At 44.9% G+C, this 14567-nt stretch overlaps 1 protein-coding gene across 1 annotated transcript; it reads right to left on the reverse strand.

Moving 5' to 3' along the window:
* Positions 1 to 11126: 11126 nt before the first annotated feature.
* Positions 11127 to 12204, reverse strand: LOC142205058 (lactosylceramide 4-alpha-galactosyltransferase-like). Its single transcript, XM_075276407.1, has one exon. The coding sequence runs from the start codon at positions 12183 to 12185 to the stop codon at positions 11127 to 11129; it is 1059 nt and encodes a 352-aa protein (XP_075132508.1). The 5' UTR covers positions 12186 to 12204.
* Positions 12205 to 14567: the final 2363 nt, after the last annotated feature.

The following is a 14567-nucleotide window of genomic DNA, read 5'->3' on the forward strand; positions in this document are numbered from 1 at the left end:
ACCATGCTAGTAACGGGTTGGACCCCCTTTTGCCTTCAGAACTGCCTCAATTCTTCGTGGCATAGATACAACAAGGTGCTGGAAGCATTCCTCAGAGATTTTGGTCCATATTGACATGATGGCATCACACAGTTGCCGCAGATTTGTCGGCTGCACATCCATGATGCGAATCTCCCGTTCCACCACATCCCATAGATGCTCTATTGGATTGAGATCTGGTGACTGTGGAGGCCATTGGAGTACAGTGAACTCATTGTCATGTTCAAGAAACCAGTCTGAGATGATTCCAGCTTTATGACATGGCGCATTATCCTGCTGAAAGTAGCCATCAGATGTTGGGTACATTGTGGTCATAAAGGGATGGACATGGTCAGCAACAATACTCAGGTAGGCTTTGGCGTTGCAACGATGCTCAATTGGTACCAAGGGGCCCAAAGAGTGCCAAGAAAATATTCCCCACACCATGACACCACCACCACCAGCCTGAACCGTTGATACAAGGCAGGATGGATCCATGCTTTCATGTTGTTGTCGCCAAATTCTGACCCTACCATCCGAATGTCGCAGCAGAAATCGAGACTCATCAGACCAGGCAACGTTTTTCCAATCTTCAATTGTCCAATTTCGATGAGCTTTTGCAAATTGTAGCCTCAGTTTCCTGTTCTTAGCTGAAAGGAGTGGCACCTGGTGTGGTCTTCTGCTGCTGTAGCCCATCTGCCTCAAAGTTCGACGTACTGTGCGTTCAGAGATGCTCTTCTGGCTACCTTGGTTGTAACGGGTGGCTATTTGAGTCACTGTTGCCTTTCTATCAGCTCGAACCAGTCTGGCCATTCTCCTCTGACCCCTGGCATCAACAACGCATTTCCGCCCACAGAACTGCCGCTCACTGGATGTTTTTTCTTTTTCGGACCATTCTCTGTAAACCCTAGAGATGGTTGTGCGTGAAAATCCCAGTAGATCAGCAGTTTCTGAAATACTCAGACCAGCCCTTCTGGCACCAACAACCATGCCACGTTCAAAGGCACTCAAATCACCTTTCTTCCCCATACTGATGCTCGGTTTGAACTGCAGGAGATTGTCTTGACCATGTCTACATGCCTAAATGCACTGAGTTGCCGCCATGTGATTGGCTGATTAGAAATTAAGTGTTAACGAGCAGTTGGACAGGTGTACCTAATAAAGTGGCCGGTGAGTGTATAGTGTGAAGAGAAATGGGGCAAGAACTGTACCTTGTGGTGCCCCGTACTACAGATCACAGTGTCTGATACGTGGTCCCTGACTCTCACATGCTGAGGTCTGTTTGTCAGATAGTCTAGTATCCAGTTGGACAGATGATGTTCCACTCAAACATAGTCCAGCTTGTCCCTCAGTAGCCCTGGCTGGATGGTGTTGAAAGCACTGGAGAAATCAAAGAACATTATTCTTACAGTGTTCCCGGGTTTCTCCTGGTATTTATACTGCACCTGGCCACTAGGGGTCACAACAAACAGTAGATGGATGTACAGTTAGGGCCAGAAATATTTGGACAGTGACACAAGTTTTGTTATTTTAGCTGTTTACTAAAACATGTTCAGAAATAAAATTATATATATAATATGGGCTGAAAGTGCACACTCCCAGCTGCAATATGAGAGTTTCCACATCCAAATCGGAGAAAGGGTTTAGGAATCATAGCTCTGTAATGCATAGCCTCCTCTTTTTCAAGGGACCAAAAGTAATTGGACAATGGACTCTAAGGGCTGCAATTAACTCTGAAGGCATCTCCCTCGTAAACCTGTAATCAATGAAGTAGTTAAAAGGTCTGGGGTTGATTCCAGGTGTGTGGTTTTGCATTTGGAAGCTGTTGCTGTGACCAGACAACATGCGGTCAAAGGAACTCTCAATTGAGGTGAAGCAGAACATCCTGAGGCTGAAAAAAAAGAAAAAATCCATCAGAGAGATAGCAGACATGCTTGGAGTAGCAAAATCAACAGTCGGGTACATTCTAAGAAAAAAGGAATTGACTGGTGAGCTTGGGAACTCAAAAAGGCCTGGGCGTCCACGGATGACAACAGTGGTGGATGATCACCGCATACTTTCTTTGGTCAAGAAGAACCCGTTCACAACATCAACTGAAGTCCAGAACACTCTCAGTGAAGTAGGTGTATCTGTCTCTAAGTCAACAGTAAAGAGAAGACTCCATGAAAGTAAATACAAAGGGTTCACATCTAGATGCAAACCATTCATCAATTCCAAAAATAGACAGGCCAGAGTTAAATTTGCTGAAAAACACCTCAAGAAGCCAGCTCAGTTCTGGAAAAGTATTCTATGGACAGATGAGACAAAGATCAACCTGTACCAGAATGATGGGAAGAAAAAAGTTTGGAGAAGAAAGGGAACGGCACATGATCCAAGGCACACCGCATCCTTTGTAAAACATGGTGGAGGCAACGTGATGGCATGAGCATGCATGGCTTTCAATGGCACTGGGTCACTTGTGTTTATTGATGACATAACAGCAGACAAGAGTAGCCGAATGAATTCTGAAGTGTACCGGGATATACTTTCAGCCCAGATTCAGCCAAATGCTGCCAAGTTGATCGGACGGCGCTTCATAGTACAGATGGACAATGACCCCAAGCACACAGCCAAAGCTACCCAGGAGTTCATGAGTGCAAAAAAGTGGAACATTCTGCAATGGCCAAGTCAATCACCAGATCTTAACCCAATTGAGCATGCATTTCACTTGCTCAAATCCAGACTTAAGGTGGAAAGACCCACAAACAAGCAAGACCTGAAGGCTGCGGCTGTAAAGGCCTGGCAAAGCATTAAGAAGGAGGAAACCCAGCGTTTGGTGATGTCCATGGGTTCCAGACTTAAGGCAGTGATTGCCTCCAAAGGATTCGCAACAAAATATTGAAAATAAAAATATTTTGTTTGGGTTATGTTTATTTGTCCAATTACTTTTGAGCTCCTAAAATGTGGAGTGTTTGTAAAGAAATGTCTACAATTCCTACATTTTCTATCAGATATTTTTGTTCAACCCTTCAAATTAAACATTACAATCTGCACTTGAATTCTGTTGTAGAGGTTTCATTTCAAAACCAATGTGGTGGCATGCAGAGCCCAACTCGCGAAAATTGTGTCACTGTCCAAATATTTCTGGCCCTAACTGTATACATTACCTAGCCACTAGATGCCATCACGGGCAGAAGAGGGAAGTATTTATACTGTACCAGGCCACTAGAGGTCCCTGCAGACAGTAGATGGAAGTATCTGAACTGTACCTGGCCAGAATAAACCAAAAAAGAGTTGCAAAATGCTAAGAAATGTATTCAAAATAAATAACATACAACATGTAGAATAAAACTGGTGACATAGTACTACCATCAGGTAGGTGCAAGCGAACCAAAACAGCAGGGAAGTGTCACGTAATGGTTAAATGTAACATTAAATAAGAGTGAACTGGGTAAATAACCCCTATGAAAGTTCATACATCATATATATGTATAAACAACCCCCATGGATACATGGCAGAATTCAAATATATTCAATATAAGTGACTAGTAAAAGTAGGAGTAGTAAGGAGTATGGGGCGGGTAACAAGTACCACAATGATGTCGCCAATGAATAATGATCAGATGCTAACCTACAGAATCATACCAAAAATATATAGTACATGCAATAAAACCATACAACTGGTATGAGGAAGTGGACTAAATACTTGAAGTCAAGCTGTAAATAAGCAAACATTCACCATAACTCCTAATGAAGAACTAGTCACATAGAAAGAGAGTATAAAGAAGATACTAGTATGGATTGTTTAGACACAAAGTAAATAGGGTGAACATCAACATAACATACCCATAGAGAAAAGTCTGCTGGATCGGTTCCACACCCGTCCCCAACGCACGTTTCAGCGTACAGAGCCGTCTTCCGGCACTGTGGAACACCAAAACAGGGATACAGAGCAATTCAGTCCAGCTATATACGCTCAACCCAGCTTTGCAGGCGGTGTCCCCCCAAACACCTAACAGGGATACAGAGCAATTCAGTCCAGCTAGATACGCTCAACCCAGCTTTGCAGGCGGTGTCCCCCCAAACACCTAACAGGGATACAGAGCAATTCAGTCCAGCTAGATACGCTCAACCCAGCTTTTCAGGCAGTGTGTAACCCAAAAACAGGGATACAGTGCAATTACGTCCGGCTATGTATGCTCAATCCAGATATCCAGGGTGTGTACCCCCAAAACCTAGGTGGGAGACACCGAAATTCATTCAGGCTATGTACGCTCAATCCAGTTTTTCATGGTGTGTAACCCCAAAACCTACCTGGGAAACACAGAAATTCAGTCAGGCTATGTACGCTGAATCCAATTTTTAAGGGTCTACCCCATAAAGCTAAGTTGGAGACACATCAATTCAATCAGGCTATATCAGCTCAATCCAATTTTTAAGGGTCTACCCCATAAGGCTAAGTGGGAGACACATCAATTCAATCAGGCTATATCAGCTCAATCCAATTTTTAAGGGTCTACCTCCCGAAGCTAAGTGGGAGACAGCCATTCATTCAGTCAGGCTATGTATGGTCAAACCTGTTTTTAATGCTGTACCCCCCAATGCTAAGTGGGAGACACAGCAATTCAATCAACCTATATCAGCTCAATCCAATTTTTAAGGGTCTACCCCCCAAAAGCAAAGTGTGATACACAGCAGTTCAGTCACGCTATATGAGCTCAGTCCAGGTTTTAAGGGTCTACCCCCCCAAAGCTAAGTGGGAGACACATCAATTCAATTAGGCTATATCAGCTCAATCCAATTTTTAAGGGTCTACCCCATAAAGCTAAGTGGGAGACACATCAATTCCATCAGGCTATATCAGCTCAATCCAATTTTTAAGGGTCTACCCCCCAAAGATAAGTGGGAGACACAGCAATTCAATCAGGCTATATCAGCTCAATCCAATTTTTGGTCAGTCCAGATCTGCTACCAGGTTCCGGCCATTATCACATACACAATCAAGCCTGGGCCCAGGTGCAGCGGGCAAAACCATATTGCCATATCATCCAGGATGACATCCCTCACCTCAGAGGCCTGACTGATGTTATGGGACACGTGCAGGCGCAAGGCGGGGACAGCACACCAGGAGAAGTAGTAACAGCTAGGCCCAGCATAGGGAGGTGCCCCAGCTGCCATCTGGTGATGGAAGGTCTGAGTATCCAGAAGCATAAACGCCAACATCTCCAGGGCCAGCAGTTTTTAGATGAGGCCGTTGAAGGCTTGTGGGTGAGTTGCGCTGTACTTCTGCCTGCAATGAAACGCCTGGGAGATGGGGAGTGGCTGGGAAAAGGTACATGATGGTGCAGGCAAAAAGGCCGGATTAGGGTGAACTCCCCAAAGTGTTAGAGACAGATGTGTAGGTGTCCAGGCTGGTGGTCTGGACTGCAGCACCAGCACTGTAAACAGTGCAAGAGGCAGTGTCGGCAATGCCGGGCGCCGATTGTCCTGCGTTTGCTCTCTTCCACTGAGCCCAGGGCTTGCCTTCTAAATGACAGTGCACGCAAAAGGTGGTAAGGTTGCTCTTTTCAGAGCCCCTATTCAGTTTAGACTTGCAAAGTGTGCAAACCACACTAAAGTTGTCATGTAACTGACACATGTAAATGAAGGGTCTATCCATTGGCTGTTCATTTTGATGAAAGTCAGCCGGTTAGCACTGTCAGCTGACAGCCGGCTGTGCTTATCCGTGATGATGCCACCAGCTGCGCTGAAGACCCTTTCCAATAGCACGCTGGCAGCAGGGCAGGAAAGGACCTCCAAGGCGTACAGCGCAAGTTCCAGCCACAAATCCAACTTGGAGACCCAATAAGTGTAGGACGCGGATTGGAGAGGACAGGACTGGGGTTGGCCAGGTACTCCCTCAACATGCGCCTATACTTGTCCCTCCTAGTCACACTAGGCCCCTCAGTGGCGGTAGTTCGGCCAGGGGGTACCATTTACATTTCCCAGACCTTGGAGAGTGTGCCCCTGGTGGGTGTGGACCAGATGGCAGTTGTTAGCCTGTTGGAGGAATAAGTCTGCCAACATGGGCGAGTTTTGTACGAGTGGCTACTATACGTAAAATCTTTGGCCTTGCTTCCTCTGGACATGCCTCTGCCTCTAGCCACCTTTTTTGCTGCTGCGCTTGCCTCCACATCTACACTGCTTTCGCCCCTAGACATCACCCCTGTCCATGCCTCTGCCTCTAGCCACCTTTTTTCCTGCTTAGCTTGCCTCCACATCTACACTGCTTTCGCCCCTAGACATCACCCCTGTCCATGTCGGGTCAGTGTCTTCGTCGTCCACCAACTCCTCTCCCAATAGCTCACTCTCCCCTTACTGCAAACCGCACATAACCACAGCTTGGCCTGATGGCAACTGTGTTTCATCATCATCACTGAGGCCCAGAAATGTCGGTTGCGGATCCACAACCACAAAATTGGTAGGAAATGGCGGATGCTCCTGTATTTGGGCATCAGGACACACAAAGTCATCTGGTAGCTCCTGCGATCCTGGAAGTGGTTCAACAGAGGGAGAGACAGTAAAAGGACCCGAAAATAGATCCTGGGAGGGGGCAAGGGTGGGATGAATTTGTTGGGAAGATTGGGCATGTTGGGAGGAAACTTTGAAAAGGTAAAACACAGCCCTCTTATGACCGCAACATAATATCCAACGGAGTGACAAAAATCCAAATTGAATATTCAATAAATAAGTCAGTAATGTTTTGGCACTCACACACCCACGGCGTCCGAGGAATCGCACGAAAACCTCCTTGGTTCCTCCAGCCAGGAACACGTATATACAGCAAAGACGAAAATAGACGGAGTCCAGCGAAATCCTCAATAGGTTAAAAATTTGGCAATTTTATTGAAATCTTTAAAAATAGTCCAATATATCTATTCAAAATGGTACACGGACAAACTGATGATCAGAGACCAGGATGAACGATCACATAATGCATCTAGCCGAACCAGATGCATTATGTGATCGATCATCCTGGTCTCTGATCATTAGTTTGTCCGTGTACCATTTTGAATAGATATGTTGGACTATTTTTAAAGATTTCAATAAAATTGGCAAATTTTTAACCTATTGAGGATTTCGCTGGACTCCGTCTATTTTCGTCTTTGCCATGTTGGGAGGAAGGAGGGACAGACTCTTGGGTATGAACATAACTGCAGGTAGTGGCTGACTGGCTGGTGGAAGAGCAGCTGGAAGAATTATCCGCTAGCCATTGTAACACCTCTTCCTGGTGCTCGGGCCTGGTCTGCGTTGTACCCTGCACCCTGCTTAACGCAGCTGTCATATCAGGAATTGTGATGAGCGCATGCTAATGTTTCTTGTCCAGTGGAAAGGATGGGATAGGATTTCACATAAGTCTGCCACCCATGGAAACTCATGAACCCTTGGGTTTTGGAGATGGAACTCCATTAAAGGTCTCTGCTGCTCACACACCCTGCTCAACATATGGTATCTAGGGTTTCAGTGTGTGGTGACCTCGCACAACAGCTGGTGCTTCGGGCAGATGTAGGCGTTGCTGGAGTGTATTGAGGCTAGCAGCAGCTACTGTGGACTTGCGAAAGTGGGCGCACAAGCGCCATACTTTAACTAGTAGCTCGTGTAAATTGGGGTATGTTCTTAGAAACCGGTGCACCAATAATTTGAAAACGTGGGCCAGGCATGGACCATGTTGGAGGCTGGCAAGCTCCAAAGCCGCTACCAGGTTCCGTCCATTATCACACACGACAAAAATGCCTAGCCCCAGGTGCAGCGGGGAAAAAAACATTGCCATATCATCCAGAATGGCATCCCTCACCTCGGAAGCAATGTGCTGTCTGTCCCCCAAGCTGATGAGCTTCAGCACGGCCTGCTGACATCTCCCCACGCCAGTGTTGCAGCGTTTCCAGCTCGTAGCTGGGGTCGATTTAATGGTGGAGGAGGAGGAGGGTGGTGTTTCAGCACTCCTGCCAGGAATATTGGGCGGGGAGACAAGGCATGCCGCCACAGTTTGCGACCCGATCCCAGCCTCAACTACATTCAGCCAGTGTGCCGTGATTGAGATGTAGCATCCCTGGCTGCATACACTTGTCCACGCGTCGGTGGTGAAGTGGAACTTTGTGCAAAGTGCAGAACTTAGGGCCCGCCTGATGTTACGGGACACATGCTGGTGCAAGGCTCAACTCACCCTAAAGGCCAAATACACTGCTGGTGAATTTTGTTCAGTTCCAAAGGACTCTGTGTTTAGACTTGGCTCAGTCGCAGCTCCAGAACATGCCTTTGAAGGCAAGGTTTACTTTAGTGGCTTCATTTCAGCAGGATGATGATGATGATGATGATGATGATGATGATGATGATGATGATGATGAAGCTTGGTTAAATCTGGTGTCGGAAGGAAAAGTGGTTTCTGATTTACATCTAAAGCACTGAAGCATGTTGTTTGGACTCTTAACACCTGATCAGAACCCTGTAGAGGTAATGTAGAGTCCGATATTAGAGGACCATTACCGGTAGTAGTGGTTGCAGCCAATTCTCCAATTCCTCTCTTTGCGGTCCTCTAAATAAAAGTTACCCCCAGGACTTGATGCCAAAATGTTATCAATTTCCCAATCAAAATCAAGGTCAATGCCTGGGTCCTCAGTCCAATCCACTGCATCAATCCAACACAATGAGAGTGATGGTTCTGGAACCACCATTTTAGGGGCTAAGAATTTTAAAGGGGCTAACACTCTGCTGGTGCAAGGCAAGACTAAAACTTTGCTAGTAAAAGGCTGAAGTCACCTAAAGGGCGTTCCTCCCTGCTCACACAGTACAGTGCTATAGGTGCTGCTGGGAAGAAGGACGTACCTGACTGACTGTCAGAAACGCCCTTCTGACTGTAAAGCGCTACGGCACCGGGACCAATAGTGCTTTATCCGGGGCACAGATCGGGAAAGCCGATAGTGCGCTGAATTCAGCGCACTGTCGGCCTTCCAGCAGTATATGGAACTGCCTGTGCCCAATCTGATGAAAGGTCCTCTTTAAGGGTCTGTAACTTAATTTGGAAGGGCTCACGTTAAGGGCCAGAAAAGTGAATTTTGGAAGGTCTTACCATATCACACACATCCACAATGACAGTTCAGGGTGGGTACTGTTGGATTTCCCTTTGCCTATTCCATCTGTGGTTGTCATGGGCAACATGATTTAAAGGGGTGCTTGTTAATGTTTCTTTAGCGTCAAATTGGGGTTCTGTCCATCCAATTGGGGAAGAAAGAAGGTTTCCAGGTATTTTCCCACTTTGATAGAGTTTTTTTTGAGTGTGGAAAGTGTGTAGTTGATAGGCTGTGATGGTGGGGTAAAACTGTGACTTGGGCTTGTTAGATGCCTCCAGGAATGCTTCCCCTGCTGTCCCAGTTGCATTGCAGAGGTGTTGTCCTCATTTGCTGAGGTGTCATAGTGGACTTGGTGACCCTCCTGAGTCAAATTGTGGGTTCTCCTGAAACAAAGCATTTTTCCCCATAGACTATAATGGTGTTTGATATTCGTTCGAATAGTTAAATATTGAGCGGCTATTCGAAACGAATAACGAATATTGAATATTTTACTGTTCTCTCATCTCTAGAGGCCATCACAGATAGTAGATGGAAGTAGCCAGACATGTCTTGGCCACAGGAGGTCATTGCAGGCCGTAGATGACAGTATCTGTACAGTACTTGGCCACTACAGGTTCCTGCAGGCAGAATATGTAAGAATATTTGTTGCTATTGTGATCTTATTTTGTACTGGAGGAGGTTCCGCCATGTCTGAGGGAGATGCTTGCGGTGTACCTACCTGCACTGTGCCGTACCTGATGCTACCCTCTTAATTTTACCCAAAGATAATTTTAAAAATAAATTCACAGACAATTTTCTTATTTCCATGTAATCACAATTTGCTCTTCATATTACACAACTATATTATTTAACATACAGTTTATGGTATCGGCGGCCGGTAGGTACACCATAAGATCATTTACTAACAACTAATTCTGAAAATACATGACTAGTAAAATAGTCAAAATGAGCCGAGGCCTACCCTTCCAACCCCCTTTACCTTATCCTTATAACCTAATAAAGACTGACACCAGGGCTGGAAGTAAAGGCCATAGCGGCATTTATTTAAATTACAAATTAGCTAAATAATAACTTAGAACAGTATGACTATAAATATAACATAACTAACATATTAAATAACATTCAAAATAAAACATTCCAATAACCTGCCAATAACCTACCCATATAACAGCACCCCACATGGTCCTATAACCATAACAATACATGTCTCCATCAGTAACTGCTAGAGATGAGCGAGTAGTGTTCGATCGAGTAGGTGTTCGATCGAATACTACGGTATTCGAAATACTCGTACTCGATCGAACACTACTAGCGGTTCGAAGTTTAATGTTCGATGCAGAACCAGCGTTGATTGGCAGAATGCCAATCAACGCTGGTTCTTCTCTTACCTTTCTGAAGTCTTCTCCGCGCTGCGTCCCCACGTCTTCTTCCGGGTGGAATTCACTCTGCCTAGGCATGCCCTCGCATGCGCAGTCGGCTCTGCTCAGGCGTCAGGCCGGGCAGAGCCGACCGCACATGCGCAGTCGGCTCTGCCTAGGCCCCAATGCCTAGGCAGAGTGAATTCCAGTCGGAAGACACCGCGGGGGCGCTGCGCCAGGAGAACACTTCACGGAGAACGCAGCCCGACCGTCACTCGTGGACTTGGTAAGTATAATTGTATCGAATTTTGCCTACCCCTGAAACGAGCATTTCCCCCCATAGACTATAATGGGGTTCGAAATCCGTTTGAACAGCTGAACAGTGTGCGGCTGTTCGAATCGGATTTCGATCCTCGGACATTTTAGCGTTAACGCGGCGTAATCGTGCACTGTAAAAAAACGCGGCGTACACGCTCCGTAAACGCGCCAAACGGCGCGTTTACTCCATGTGAAGGGGCCCTTAGACTTGTGGGAATAAATATGGTGGTCAAAGTTAGAACTGTAGATCCCCTCAGCTTTAGGGTCATTGGGCCTTGTTTCCCAACCACCATGAGGACCATCCAGATTGGATTTGTCACTATTTAGGAATTTCTGCAACCTTTTCTTAAAGATACATCTTCATCAAGCTATTAGTTGTTGGACAGTACTCTACCTGAAGATGTTCCAAAAAGGAACCCTCCTGTACACGGTTTCCTCGGCTTTTTTTGTTCCAGAGATGCACCCCATAGCTGTTGCTCAACAACCTCATTACCTCTTTCAGCTCAATCACCTCAAAGTACTTCCTCCAGTCCTGCCAGTCGACTGGGTAGAAGGCCTCCTTAGGAAGAACATTTACCCCTCTACAACTATTTTTGTCCCTCAGTCTTCGGATTCCACACCACCTCTTGTAAACCCGAGTCAGAAGCTGAGGACCTTGGTGCCCATACAACCAGTAGTTGTAAGAGGTTACAAAATCCTTCATGCAGATCTCAATGAACTTGTGTTGAGGTTTGAAGGTGAGAAAGGCTACATTGATGATGTATTGTGATTGCAAGCCCATCGAATTTGTGATGTTGACCAAATTTTTCAGGATGATGAAATCTGTATCCAGGTAAATTCCACCCCATTTCCAAAGAGCGGCCAATCGGCAGGCATCTGCAAGAATTATGTAGTCCACTAATTCCCAGTGCCTTTCTACTTTAGAATACCATGTGCTCAGAGGCGTATCTGAAAACAGCATCTTGAAGTCCAGAGGAATGAACTCCACGTTTGAAAAGCAACTGAGAAGAGAAATGCCAATATTTTGAGGTAGTGATAGCGATTGGTTGTTGCCCATTAACCCATTCATCATTATAGTTATTTTTGTATGGGGGTTGGTTCGAGCTGCTGACTCTACAGCACACATTACTTGGAAGGTTGGACTAGTCCTGTCTGAGGTCTCCAAGAAGAAGATGCCACCACCAGGACCACCAGTTTGAAAGCTGTTGGGTTCATTCAGGATGGAATCTGGACAGGTGACCTTGTTAGGTAAATGGTGTAAGTGAGCTTCTTCTTCTCTGATGGAAGTGAACTTTAAGTACACAAAGAGGAATATGAAGGAAAGTGAACTGACGGAAACCAATGTCATTGACCATGACTTAATAGTCACTGTTACCCCCGAGGACAGATACTTGGATAGCTTCATGTTTTTGATCAGATCATAGAACTTTTGAGTATCTGAAAGAGAAAGTGATCAATTTAAATTGTTTCAAGTCACCAAAGATGTGGTCAGAAGAACCTCTGTTCATCGCACAATGGTACAAGATGGGCAATGATGACCCATTACAACTTCATCATTATGAGTATTTAGTGGACAAAATTGGAGTGTCTCACTGACAACCATCTTTGAGGAGTAACTCCTACTCAGGATCTTCATCTATTCTCTAGTAAACATGGCTCCACCTCTAGAGGACCTTGCCCAATCAATCAACTGATCAACTTCATGAAAGGTCTTTCTGCCCTCTACCAATGGATAGAATGAGGGATCAAGGAACTCAAAAATCATGTGTGATGCCATATTTCCAATCTCATGTATATGGAAATTTTTGGATGCTAGGGGTATACCGAGAGGACAGGGAATCCCATATCAAAATTTTTTAAAAAGCGCACTGCTCTCAGAATCTACCTTGTAGCGGTCATCTCCATAATCATCCGGGAATTGAAGGTCAAGGTTTTTGGTTTTGCTTCATCCCAACACTATAGAAGGTTGACCGTCAGTTATTTGAATATAGGATTTAGCCACCTTGCCACATAAGGAACAAAGCCCTAAGCATTGGCAGGAGCAGTGTCTGTATTAGGATCAGAAATAGAGGTGGATCAGCAGGTGCAGTGAATACAGGAGTTACTTTAGTATGAGGAAAAGTGGAAAATCAGTAGATTCAATAGATAACTCTTCTAGATAAATATCTAAATCTGCAGTTCTTGCCTATAGAATAATAATGAGGGTATAAGACGCCAACTTCATGGGCATGTTCTTCAGCTGCGGCAAAGTAGCAAATGTCATGTGAAACAAGGAGCCCGACTGGAAGAACTTAGCCAACTATAGTATCTACAGGGTTAATAAAACGTTTTTCTTTAAAGGGAAATAACACTTACAGTCATCTTCCACCTGAGTGAGGACGATACTGGGAATGTTTTGTAACTTCACCCATTATATCAGAAGCTTCCATGACCATTGTGTAAGGAATGATCCTGATACACAAGAGGACCACAAAATAGGAGTCGGCATCAATCCTACAGAAACCCCAACAATTCCCCAGACCACCTGGGATTGTATCATTTACCCAGTGTATTGCAGTATTATTTAGAGAAGTATTGTGTGGTACATATATGTCAGGGATATGTGGGCACTGTATGGAGGCATTAGACTGTATGGCATTATTATATGAACAGTACATGGTGGAGTTTGACACAGTATAGGCACTGTTAAAATTAGGTATAATATGTATGTGTTGTGTGTCCTGTAATACCAGGAGCTGTGGCAGTATGTGGTGTAGTAGTATTGAGTTTGTTAAAGTAGTAGAGAAGGCTTTGACTGGTAGAAAAAAGTTATACCAAATGTAATAATACTAATCTAATAGAGAAGAACTGAGTGGATCAATGTAGCAGAGCTGAGTTTGTTAAACTAGGAGGGTAGAGATTGTCTGATAAAACAGAGGAAAGCTGTTTCAGATGCAACAATACTAATCTAGTAATCATCGCAAAACTTGCTACGTAAGTAGTAAAGTTTGTTGGAAGATATATCAGATATGAGATTGTCAGAGAAACCAGAATACCATAGCCGAGTCAGTAAACCAGCTAAGGGAGGTTGTCAAATAAATCAGAGCTTAGTTTTTCAGATTTAGTAGTATTGAACTTGTTAGATACATAGTAGAGCCGAGTTTGTTACATATAGGACAGTAGAAATGTTTCTTTTGAGATGTAGCTGAGCTGGTCAGAGGATGTGGTACTGAGACTCAGGCTAAGATACTGCCATTCACAAAAGCAAAGAAAAGCTCTGCTACATCGGTCCATGGATGGGGTTGTATTGCAATAAGTATCCATACCTGATCTGTTACTCCAGTCATTGATTCAGCGAGTCGTCTCCAGGGTCATTGTGTGATGTGAAGCCAACCTCAGATGGCAGCCAACTCCCTTGCAGCTGACACCTCCCTCACTGGATGTATGGAGGGAGGTGTCAGGTATGAGGTTCCTCTCTATGCTTGGCCTCAGCGCTGGAGTCCTGGGTTCGAATCCCACCAGGGATTGATGAAGTGGAACCCAAGTTCCTTACATATATAAGATTTTGTTTCTGTTAGCAGCAACTTCTAACAAGAGAGAATAGGAGAGCTACAAGTGCTATCGTCACTGGAGCCATATATATCTTTCCACAAAGATAGGGTTCGGTCCCGGTTCATACCAGGGGTTTGTACTAAAGTACCATCTATGTGAATCTGAAATGGCTGATATAATTTTCTGTTTTCTTCCCTGATCCATCCTCCCCTAGAGGCGCATTCTACTAGATCTGTCTCAATATCTTGGGCTGAAA

This window comes from Leptodactylus fuscus, chromosome 5 (assembly GCF_031893055.1).
Source record: "Leptodactylus fuscus isolate aLepFus1 chromosome 5, aLepFus1.hap2, whole genome shotgun sequence".
Classification (NCBI taxonomy): domain Eukaryota; kingdom Metazoa; phylum Chordata; class Amphibia; order Anura; family Leptodactylidae; genus Leptodactylus; species Leptodactylus fuscus.

Coding starts and splice junctions, on each gene's coding strand:
- LOC142205058 (XM_075276407.1), bottom strand. CDS start 12,185: ATGAAGCTATCCAAGTATCTGTCCTCGGGGGTAACAGTGACTATTAAG.